Here is a 12,577-nt window from a genome sequence, read left to right on the forward strand (position 1 = left end):
AAGGACGTTAAAACGCTTGATCTCTGGAAAGTAAGATATGCCACATGCAGTAGGAAAGCACCACTTATGTTCACCTGAGCAATGTATATATCACATTATGACATTGTGCTAAAGCCAGAATGAATGGCAACAAGTTTTTTCTGGTTTTTTTTTTTTTATCGTAGTAACTTTATATCTGCAATGTCATATGCAACCCAGAAAACATGTCTACTGAAAAAAAAATCAATTTACACTACAAAAGAAAGTATTGAAGTAAAAATCGAAATGTAAGAAACAAGGTAAAACAAAACTTTAAAAGTGTTACATTATGTACATCAACAAAGTCCATGAAATGGAAATAAAACCTTTGGCAAGTAATCTTTAAGAATATTATAAAGGAAATAAAAACACAAAGACATTTGAAAACAACCAATAACAAAGATGAATCTGATGACATAAGGAGATTTTTTCGTAATATTTGGTATCCCGGCATCCATTTCTTAAACCTACTCTATTCTAAGTGGTATGTTTCCAAGCTATGTTTGCAGCACTACTGGCCATCTAAAAATAGCACATTGATTACAGCTGTCTTCCCAAGGTCGACAATTTAAAATATATACATGTGTATGTACAGTAGTTTATGTCTTCCTTTGCAAATTGATCAAACAGTGCTGTGATCTTTAGACATGGACATTAGAGGGAGGTATTTCAGAATATGTCTTCAGCAAAACCGAATACTTATCCCCCGGAAAAGTAGCCCTAAAACTTTTGTTGGTGCATGGGTAGAAAAAAAAGCATTGGCAACATTATAGTGCGTAGTCGCCCAATTTCACGCCATGCTGTGTGATGAGAAAACTTGTCTTTAAATGTCTTCCTGCAAGACTTTTTGCATATACTTTGATACTGAGTTCATGAAAATGTGCGGCATTGTTACGGATCTACATGACGCTTTTATGACATCAGGTCCAAGCCCGCAAAATGAGATTCTTTGTATATTACGTGCAAACAGATGGAAAGGTGTATTTATGAACACAGACGATTTATTATCAAAGTGTGACACATAATATTAACGCTCTTTTATTTGACACAATAACTTTTAAAACAAATAAAAGAGGCGGGAAATTCTAGCCGGAATTTATTAATTTCACCTTTATGTCACACCAGACACCTGTCCAATCACAAGTCCGTATTTATAACCCTAGTGGCAGCAAGACAACTGTTCGAGGTCCTTTCCGAACGATGATTTCCCTTACGCTTCCCTGTACTCATAATAATATCCTTTGAAAAACAGATAACATATATCGCCGTCTCTTTCAATGATTTTCCCATAATGGTAGAAGTCCATAGCTAATTCAGCAATATCTACCATGGAACTTTAATCGATGTCCAAGTAAAACCATATATTTTTTGTTGATACCGTTTTAGGCATCTTCATAGATGAATCACACCGTCACACAATTTCGTATAGTGATGATAGCTCACTTGTTTCTGTTTTCATGTTACATTGACAAATTGTATTTAATGCCCTAATCGGGTAAACAAAATCATTAGTAATATATTTCTGTCATAAACTTCCCTTGCAGCGTCCGCAATAAGATAACAACTCCGGATCCGTGTTTTGTTTTTTGTGTGTGTCATATAAAAATAATGACACATGTTCCACATTAAACAACATGTAGTTCGAAAGACAGATCACTTATATTCCCTAGAAGAGCCTGAGATGGAGGTAATTCAAGCTCTAATCCTGCAAAGACAATCATTTAACTCCTGTCACAAACTTCCCTTGCAGCGTCCCGATGACTAAAATTTAGCGGAAAGTAAATTACACTGCAGGTCCACGATTTTGGAATCTTCCAAACGACTGTCTATGGTTCTTTCTACTTCATAGGACAGGACTGTTCCTTGTTTTGGAAGTATAGCATTCATCCATCTTAACTATACTCCAAATGACCACCTGTGATTCTTCGAGACCATCTGATTCTTGAGTTCTGTTCTTGACCCGTCTCGGCTATTTACCTTGTTGACGAGAGCGCGCCATGTTGGTTAGAGCGACCGCTGCTACGATCTCCTGCCAGTAAGTCTCCTCATCCTCCTCGCTAGGTGAAACAAATCAAATCAAAATCAAAATCAACAAAAATGAAAGAGAAATGATAACGAAGAACAGTCGTGATTGAGAAAGTGAGATGGCCCAGTCGGTAGGGTCTCCGATTGTAAAATTAAGGGGTGCAGTTTCGACTCCAACAATAATTAGCAGATAACTGATAACTACACTGTGTATCGTTGTGAAGGAGGCTAGGGAACATAGGATGAGACAAGAATGTGTTCAAATATTATTCGTCGGCGTCATTTTGAACCGACGGTTCCGTCAAATACAGTCATGTATAGTGTACGAATTCGTCGATTCAAAATAACGCCGACGAATTTTAACGAAAAACAATTAGGAAGTGTTCAATATAAAACGGTTTACATAATCAAGCTAAGATCCACACTGATAGGTTTTAATGATTATGAGTAGATAGTTTTCGAAACGCTAGCAAAATAACTTATGCTCGTTGCATTGAGGGATATAATTTTGATTGCATCATACCCCCGAGCTTATCAATCTCGTGAGGGGAAATTTGCCCTTATGCCAGTTACTTTAAAGCAATGTTTGCACTGGTCCTTTTGGATTCACTTTTAGTACATTATCACCATCTTGTGACGCATCCGACTCGCTGTCAGCCCGCTTCAGTAAATAACGCCTCCTGTACAACACAATAGAGCGCTTTCGCACACACGACGGAAGCAAAGACGACGGGGGAATTACGGGATACAGCTCTTCCGTCGTGTTTAGGGAACGAACGCTATCATGGCCGCGTACGGTCGTGAAAATCAACAGGACGGAGAAAATTCTGGTTCGCGCATGCCCAGATTGTTCGAATTACCGTCGTGTTTGCCTACGTCGTGTTTGCGAAAGCGCGCTAATAACACACAAGGACAGAACATGGAGAATATCTTACTTCTTAAAATCTGCACTCTTTGTGTCTTTGAGGAAAGAGGTCCAATCATTGGAGGATGAAGATAAGGAGTAATCTGAAAAGAGAAGATATTGCATTATACTCTCTTACTTTCTAGGACTTAAATTTTAAATCCATTTTGAGACTTAAAATATTTCAAGTCTTTAAGACTTAATAAATTGGGAATTCGACTAAAAGTTTTATCGAAACCAGCTTCTAGATATAAATCTTGGAAAGACTTAAACTTCTCGCCAATAAGATGTGCATATTTCCAGTTGCACCTGTTGATGACTGACTGTTGGCATATTTCCAGTTGAACCAGCTGACACCAATTAATTTGCATATTGAATATGGGGTGCGTGCAGATCTATGTTTTTTTAACAATTTTTCTGAATTAACAGCATATTTCTTAATTACTGATGATTTAGGTATATGCAATTCATTTCGAAAATACTACAAATATAAATTACAAGTTATTAGGACATTTCGCTACTTCGTATGAATTCCATTTAATTAAACATGAATAAGGGAAACATTAACTATGAACTAAAATAATTTCAATAAAATACAAGTATATGAAAAAAAAATCGATTAATTAAATTATGTATAAGTCTACTTATTACCGATGCCTTTACATTGATAATACAGACGTACCAGTATTGAAGTGTTGTTGCCGTTCAATTGGTTGGAAGTTTTACCAAATGGTTCTAATGGCTTAGCTAGACCAGTAAATCTATAAGACTTGAAATATAAATACAATTGACTTAAACTTTAAATCTTTCAGGGACTTAAAATTTTAAGTCTTAGCTTAGATTTATTTTTGAAATGAATCCAAGAAAGGTTTAAAATAAATATTAAAAGACTTGAAATATAAATCCAATTGACTTAAATTTTAAACCTTTTCAGGGACTTAAAATTTCAAGTCTTAGCTTAGACTTATTTTAAATCCCAAAGGGTTCGTCACTAATATCAGTCTCTGTTAGATTTAAAAGTAAGACTTTAAGATTTAAAAATAAGACTTTCAAATTTAGAGAGTACTGAAAACTTTTGAGGGGCGAAATCATACAACTTCGAGGTCAAATGTTTCATATCTAGTTTGCGCTACGATTTAACATTCTTTGGTAAAATAATAGCATAATCACATTAGTGCATTAGATGGTCCCACAACATTGAGGACAAATATTTTTCACCAGAATTTCGTTAATACCTAAGTAGTGATTGATATTAACGTTTTGTATGACTGTGTTACTTATCATTCCTTTGTGGGAGGACCGTGAATTAATAGTGAAGCAATTTACAATTCGTATATCCTGCCCCTTTAAGAGAAGCCAGACTAAGGGAGGTCCTGAAGAAAGAGGTCTAACCTTCAGAGCAGTGTCTTTGGCGATAGCTTCCAATGCTCGAAGACATCGTAGTTTCTGGTGACGTTGACATGCGTTCATACTCGTGAGAGTTAACTGACCCTGATGCTCGAAACTTAGACCATTCTTGACCAGTAAGTCTCCCAGCGGTGCGGTCCGTGTAATTCGGCAGGTTCAAAGAGTTCTCTTCCGGCAAGAGCGTGTGTGAGCTATCCATGGAGGCAGCGACTGTGGATGCCTCAGCCTGCCGCTGCTGAGCATGGTTATAAGTATCATTGAGGTAGCGTTGCATGATGCTATGTTTGTACTTGTGAGTTGGTAAGGATTGTCCTTGGTGGTCGCTGTGAGATGCGATGTGAGGTACTGATGATAGTGGATGTGGTGAACAAATTCCTGGATGTGTAGCGTTATGGACATTGTGGTTGGCGCCCTGCAGTTCGTTAGTAGACGTCGTGACGTCCTGGGCATAGTTTACAGTGCTGCTATCATCTGTCAATTGAAAAATGTATCGTTGAAAATAAAATAAACGTACATGACAGACATGGCAGATGTAAAACAAACGTTTAGATAATTTGAAACCATAACAAGGCACCTAGAAAGAAGGTGATTGATACAATCCCCTAACGCCTCCCAAGATAACAACCTTCTAACCTTACAGTAGTGATACCAAGATAGATGTCCAGACATACCATGCCAGTCGGCTAGAATTTCATTTCAAAAGAACATTGAACAAAAATGATACCCCCGTCACACCGCCGAACCCACTCAAAACTGACTTCAAACCGATCAAATCTTGGCCATTATGGGATTTTTTTTGAGGCCTTTTGTTTGCTGACTTTGGTGTCGGTCTTGCCTGTGCTACTGTAAGTTTCATCTTCGATTGCCACAGTGGATATTGAAAGAGGCATGAAGCAATCCTCTTTGAAGCATCGTAACATTTTACAAAGAATTGCCACTCCAATCTGAGGACGTCAGTAAACTCTCTTCAAATGGTAGACCTATACTGAAAATCCCCAGTGTGCTCCAAATGATAGATGGGTAGCTTAGAACATGATTGATTATGTATTCCAGATTCTTTTCACACTCATTGTTATCTGAGGGGTCCACAATTTACAAGCTCTGCTTTTCAGTGGACCTCTCCATTTCCTCAAAATATAAATGCAGTTAAATTTAAAAATTCAATTTTTGTCTTCCTCGTATAAATTACTATTAAGATTTGTTTATTACAAATGTAACTATGTTTTGTATACATTTTACATTGTATTCGTTATTATGTATTGTATTTTGTTGGAAATGAAAAAATGAAAATGAAATGAAGAAAAAAAAAACATCTCCTTACCAGACTCGAATCCATCGAATTCCTCCTCATCATCAAAGTCATCTCCTCCTGATGATTCCACAGAGCTAATGCTTAGCCTCTCAGCGTTACCAGTCACGTGTTTGTTGTACTTATGGATTCTCTTCTCCCACGACATCGCCGGGTCATGTACAGTGTTCTTCAGACGTCTGCGGGCGTTAGCGAACCAGTTGGACACCTACAGAAAGAAAGAGGATATTCATGCATCATCTGAGCATTTCTACTGAAGTTATAAAAGAATATGTGGTACCTCTGGCCATTATGTTTAGATTTACTTCTCAACTAATTTAGATATCTTGCAACATCGAAAATATTATTGTTGTCAGGGGCGTCGCTAACTCGCTATACTATATTTAAGAAGGGGGAGGGATGGTGAAGGTCGCCGAAAATATTTCGATATGCAAAATATGAGGAGTCTTCAGATATCCTGATGAGCCGATAAAAATAATAACAATAATAATAATAATACAAACGGTGCTTATAAAGTGCTTTCCATCGAAGTTTGTAAGCGCTATAACAAACGAAATACGACGAACAATCACCCCCCAAAAAATTAACAAATAAACCTACAAAATACAATACAAATAAAATATACATAATTTGTTTTTTTCACAGAGTAAGTTAATCATCAAAAGAGGTTTGAATGAATGTGTGTTAAGATAAGTTTTGATACAAGACTCAAGAGAAAGTTGGGCGTATAAAATTCAATGTTCCTAAAGAAAACATACGATTTGCCGACAGTTGATAAGGCTTTAGAAGTTTTGGAACCCCCGAAGTCTCACTCCACCACCCCCCCCCCCCCCCCCCCCACCCTCTCCCGTTCCCTCCAGCAATATGCCCCTGTGCCTTTTGACTTTACTATAACATGAGCAAGTTCAGAGAGTAATACCTGAACAAGGGTCATGGTAGATTCCATTGATAGATGTAGCTTCTCTTTTCTATTCGGGTATGGGTAGTCTTTGTGATGATACAACCATTGTTTGAGAGGTCGAGCCATACTCTTCATTGTTTGTCGCTTGTGGCGCACTTTCTCTGCCATTGGTGTCGGATATCTTCTCCTGCAAGTTAGAGAGAGATAGAGAGAAATATATAAAATTCAATAAAAGACAATAATGATAAAAAATGTCATTTTGTCATTACTCATTACAACACACTCAATAACTAATATGAGACATTTAAAATGCCCGAACATGAGGGGCCAGACAGTATTATTTTCAAATTCTCCGATTCTGACCGCGAACTGTAAGTTCTAATGCAAGATATCTTGAGACTCGAGGGGTCATGGTGCCCCTAGCCCGGCCCCACCCACCTCCCAAACCATTGTCTTCAAAATCCATGCGGATTCACGCACTGCTTGAACAAAATCTTCATTCGTGTATATTGTGATATTTTACAGCTTGCAAAATTAACGACAAAAAAATAAATAAATATAACACCAAACAAAACAAAAAGGTTCTTAAGATGTTCCACTTTGCCGCCTGACCTAGATAAAAGCGGATTCTATCTTTTAATTCAAAGACAGACTATACACGGACATGATTGTAAACAGGAAGAAGATCGTACCTATGCTCTAAAGAAGTCGATTGTTTATTTTACTCGCTCACACAACAAGGGTAAATACTAAAGAGGCCTATTAAAATACATTATTAGAACAAGTAATAACTTTATCATATTTTAAATCAGAAATAAGACGTGCTAAAAAATGATGACATGTGAAATGTTCTATTCTCCCCCAACGTGTCAAGAAGGAATGCTTACAGCTATCCCAGTGAGACTATTATCCTTGACTGAGTTTGAAGGGAGACTGACGTGGTACAGGTCATTTTCAGAAGATCCATCATTCCTTGGCCTGGCTTTTATCTCTTATCGCAGAAAAGCAGTTCGTTTGACACCGCTCTCACTTGACATGGTCCAAGTTATCAAAGATACTCTGATGGTCTTATGGGTTGCACATTTAGACCACGGACTACTTCGTTTTCAAACATGCGAGCTGGAGAACTGGTATTTGGTAATGGACCAGTAACTTCTATCGCAATTGGGGTGTAAGACGAATTTCTGAAGTGATTATGTTATCATTCTGGGCATAGAAGTAGGTCTATGTTTTGGGTAACTATTCTCTACCGGGTTGGTCGATGAGGTTTGAAAACAAAATTTATTTGAATGGCTAATAAATAAAGGCTCTAGGCTATAGCATATATTGTGTTCTACTTAAATAAACTAAACCAGTGAAGATGAGTAGTTGTAAATAACTTCAACTAACTTAACTAAGCTAGCAAATGATAAATACAATTATTATGGTATAATACTAGCTAGTATTAATGTTATTTATTGGGCAGAATGCCTTCTTAAACATGCAAGGATCGAACCTGGGAGTCTGGGACCTCTCGCAATATGATAGCTAGTGAAGCTGAAGAGCATCGAGTTCAACCATGTAAACCAATATTCATGTAGTATTAATTAATAAGTATAGACCTATACACCAATTACAATGACAAGTGGATGATACTTGGATCACAACGTAATATAATTCTAGGTTTGTGAACAATGGTCAGGATGGATGGTCATGTTCATTATTGGTGGATCTTATAGTATATATCAATTTCAATTTCAATTCAATTTCAATTTATTTCTCCACAAATGCAAAACATATACTTTATAGGGAGATTCATAAAATAAAATGACATACAATACAATAATAGAACATATACATCATTATATAAAACGACTACATGCAGTTGGAGCAATGTATGTTTTAAAACGAAGAAAAAAAAATTATCAAATGTGGAAGGGGTAGTCCAAAAAAAAATGATTTGTCGAGGACTACCCCCAAAACCTCTATCTTTTATGTACACCATGTATACTCAATGTAATAATACTTACCCGATTCGAGCCTTCATCCTCAAGTTATGTGTTTGACACAAATCTATTCTTCCTGCTGTCTTTTCATTCGTATCCACATGATCCTGGTCGCATGACTTCTCAATGTCCTGTACAGTTTCCATGGCAAAGCTCTTGTTTTCCGCAGACAACCAAGTTTCTTGAGCAATTAATCTATTACTACTGTTTATTGGCGAGAAATTGAGTTAACAGAGTGCCACAAGCGGCAAGGAGGAGCTCAGAGAAACAACCAACGATTATAAAGAGACACAGACAAAGAAATACAACTTGGTTTGAAGACAACCTGCACTACTCATGTATTTCGTCGAACTTCTCGATGGAAAATAGTTCTTGGAACCAGATTAGTTGGTAAACACCATCTCAACTCCAGCTTCTGTGTGAAATGCTTGTAGGGGGCACTGACTCCAGCGCGCATACACAGATTGCTATTGTGTGATGTGTGAGTGACTCATGTTTCTCTCCAACCATAGACACACAATGAGAGTCTAGTGACACTTGCGTCAACTCCAACAACCAACTTCAGACAAATCGGGGCAAATAGAGGTCAACTTTTCTCCCTATTTTCCTCTAAAACTGACAAACTTTTCTCCAAAAGAGATACATATGTTATATTTTCCACTTTATATTTTCTATATAATTATCACGGTGATAGTGACAAAAGTAGCATTATAAAGACAAGAATCGCGAAAACATGAAATCGTGTTCGGCAGCACTGGGAAGGATCACAACTATTTTGGTTTTGCGGTGAGCAGACGGTCACATTCCGATGCGCTTGTTCATAAGTGCCGTTGTGCTACAGTATAATTTTGACACGCGTGATTGCGTATATACCAAAGCATTCTGATGACAAAAATAATATCCCTAGTCGTAGGTTTTGTTTTATTTTTATGCCGACGGTGAAGAGGGGGGGGGGGGGGGGGTGGGGGGGGGGGGAGTCAAATCAATAAAGCTTTTAAAGTTTTTTGGGTTGTATTACCCTCTCTCCCCCCTCTCTCTCTCTTTGCCTTTCTCTTTGTTATACTTGTCCATACAAAATACAAATATTAACTCGTCGACAATACTTTGTTCCTGTTGACCGTCGCGATCTAAATCTATATTCCTTGAAAAAGATTTCCCACTCCGCCCCCCCCCCCCCCCAATAAAAAGGGGTCCATATGGTAGGTCTCAACTGCTAAATTATCGTGTTGTAACTTGTTCCTGAACAAAATGTTGAGAAGAAGAAAGAAACACTCCCTTCAGGTATATTAGCATTCATTGCTGTTAGCACTTAATTTCAGGCTACTTGTGGTCATTGTATCTATCGACACTAGCACTGATCCTCATTTTTTGGCGAGGTGCAGGAGAAATTTAAATGGCCATGCATGTATAAACATAAATCATGTCGTCAGAAGTGGAGGAAGGGTGGGAGCTATATTAGTCTCACTTGCAGACTCTTTATTGTCAAATTCATTCTTACTCGGATAGAAATGTCATGAAATTACTACAAATACAACATCTCCCAATAATTCTTTTTGAACGAAACATGAATGAACATCAATATACATACAGTATTATCAAATTGTATCTTATTATTTGTATAAAATAATATAATAATATAAATAACTTAAGTTTAGCCAAATAGACTAGAAATTGTCAACAAACTGCATGGGGAAACTTTGCAGGTTTTCTTCCAATATAAACAAACGTGTTTAATCACTGTATTTAGGGCAGACATTATCTCATCAGTGCTCACCTCCCATGTCGCCTAACGAATGGCTTAAAGCTATAGGGATTCAAATTCATATTTATGTTAATTAAAACAATGAAGGGATTCCTTTTCAATTCAGGCATCGTAGGCCTACATAATATACCTTTTTTCTCGTCTTTCATCATCATCATCACCATCAGTCTCATCAGATCTCAGTTTCGTCTCTCTCTCAGTCTCTCTCTCTCTCTCTCTCTTTCTCTTTCTTTTCTCTTTCCCTCTGCATTATATTCGACTTAACTCGACGACCAACTTGAACCCGATCATCATGCCGATATATAGAGACGATGTTGACGACAATCCATTTATATGTTAGTCGAGTATAACTATAAACCAGTGCACTTTGACAATCCAAATGAAAAAGTGGATAGGGTTGATTGAACATTATTCCGAAATTTTGAGCAAAGTGATGACTTTTTGTCGTATAAAATCATGTTCTAGTCTAATTGTTTGTATAAAAAAGAGACTTTAATCATCAATCTATATTGATTTTTGTCGTACAATACTACAAATCCGACGGTATTCTTTAAAGGTATGCCATTTATCTTTCTTAAGTGTAAATGGAAGTGGAAAGTTGGACAGTGCCCGGTGCAAATCAAATGACAATGCTGGAGAAACTAAAAGTTTCACTTAGGTAAAATAATATTTATATGCCGAAATAATCATGTTTCATACCCATGAATCTATAATTTACTGCGTTCAATATGCCTATTTTGGTGGTACTGGTAGAAATATGTATACTTCTTCGAAGATTTTGTTGTAGTCCTACTTTTTAAAAATACCTAACACTTTTTGAAAGAAGAAGGATTTTTCGTTCACATCTGTTCTATTTCACAATAATTAAGTGGCCTAGAGGTAATACAAAGTTTTGGTAAATTTTGAAAATTGGCTGGATAGTGATTCTTTACAATTTGTATATATTTGGATGCCCCTGTGGATGTATTATAAGCACCAGAAAAATTAGCCCCTAAAACACTTCTGCTTTCGAGAAAATTTGAACTAAAAAATTTACCGGTGCTCCCGGTAAATTTTGATAAATTTCAAATAGCGCCTACGGCCAAACAATGGTAGCTGCGACCATGAAAATCTCAGAATATGTAATTGTGGTATATAATTTCCAAATGTGAATAGCCAATCGGTCGATTCTAGTCAAGAAACATTATTTTATAGCTAAACTGATATCTTGACCTTGAGAGGGAGCTATACAACATGAACAGCTTATTATTTACAATTTCGTCACTTTAGACTCGATTTCAACAGCGACAACGGTTACTGAATATTGCAGGATCACAGTGCTTCCAATATGTTAATTTGAACCAAATTCATGACCCCATACCAAAACTTTGTATTACCTTTAATAATAGTTGCAGTGTGCGAGGGTTTTATTTAGAATGTAAACAAGGAGTCCCCGAAAGTTTATAAGAAAAGATATCGAGGTTTAAATTGTAAGAGGAAAAACAATGTATATCTTAAGTAAATATGATAATATAGTTTTTCGTATTAAATGTGGTGCAAATCACCAAGTATAGAACTCTTTTTTGGAGGAGCTCGCGCCATACAAATGCTGTGAATCGTCATCATCATAACTCGATCGTGGATCATCATAACTCGTGGATTAATTTTCAAGGGAAATCAGAGCCATCTTGTTTTTCATAACTTTGGGGACTTTCTACAAGTATTCATTTTTTAAATAGAAGTTGTTTCTTTAATGAAAAATTGTGAGGAAAATTCTTACTTTCACATGGAAATGTAAAAATGTGCATATTCTGAGCAAGAAGTTACTGTTCTGAGTAGGCGTTTGGAGCTAAGATGAGTGATGCAGCATTGGAAGATATCTGCCTTATGCGTACTCGACTATATAGCGAGAACAGTCCCTCTATTGTATGTCCCAAAACTCTCTAATCACCTGTTACTTATCTCACTTCAAATAAACTCTCACCTATTCATCTTTTCTGGTTTCCTTCAGGATTGGGTGGTATGGTCATTATCAAATATGATTACACTTTTTATATACCCCCTAGTCGAGAGAAAGGACTTGTAATCACTCAATATCAACTCCCGGTGTCAACTGCGCGCTAAAAAGGTATAATGTTTCGTTTTCATTAATTACATATCATTTTATCTTCATGTTTCTCTTTATTGTCTTATATCAAATTATTAAATTGATATCAAGAATATTTTCAATAATTCATTAATTCAAATAACATTTACTGGTGCCAGTAACTTTCTTTTTCAATTGCTT

At 36.7% G+C, this 12,577-nt stretch overlaps 1 protein-coding gene across 2 annotated transcripts; it reads right to left on the bottom strand.

Moving 5' to 3' along the window:
- Positions 1 to 248: 248 nt before the first annotated feature.
- Positions 249 to 8,780, bottom strand: LOC115928857 (homeobox protein Mohawk-like). 2 transcript variants are annotated; one of them, XM_030996857.1, is made up of 6 exons: positions 8,574 to 8,780; positions 6,583 to 6,751; positions 5,676 to 5,871; positions 4,340 to 4,825; positions 2,979 to 3,051; positions 249 to 2,075 (listed from the first exon to the last, which is right to left on the bottom strand). In XM_030996857.1, exons 1-6 carry the CDS (start codon positions 8,693 to 8,695, stop codon positions 1,988 to 1,990), a joined length of 1,134 nt encoding a protein of 377 aa, XP_030852717.1. In that variant the 5' UTR covers positions 8,696 to 8,780; the 3' UTR covers positions 249 to 1,987. The 2 variants fall into 2 exon arrangements, with proteins under 2 accessions (XP_030852717.1, XP_030852723.1); XM_030996863.1 differs by lacking the exon at positions 2,979 to 3,051.
- Positions 8,781 to 12,577: the final 3,797 nt, after the last annotated feature.

Source organism: Strongylocentrotus purpuratus, unplaced genomic scaffold (genome assembly GCF_000002235.5).
Source record: "Strongylocentrotus purpuratus isolate Spur 01 unplaced genomic scaffold, Spur_5.0 spur5_contig_857, whole genome shotgun sequence".
NCBI classification, from domain to species: domain Eukaryota; kingdom Metazoa; phylum Echinodermata; class Echinoidea; order Camarodonta; family Strongylocentrotidae; genus Strongylocentrotus; species Strongylocentrotus purpuratus.

Bases quoted from the DNA above. Each gene is read 5' to 3' on its own strand.
- LOC115928857 (XM_030996857.1), bottom strand. From the start codon at position 8,695: ATGGAAACTGTACAGGACATTGAGAAGTCATGCGACCAGGATCATGTG. The intron at 3,052-4,339 runs GTTAGACCTCTT...TTCTCTTTTCAG, and splicing joins CCAAAGACACTGCTCTGAAG to ATTACTCCTTATCTTCATCC. The intron at 2,076-2,978 runs GTAAGATATTCT...TGTTTCACCTAG, and splicing joins AAGAGTGCAGATTTTAAGAA to CGAGGAGGATGAGGAGACTT.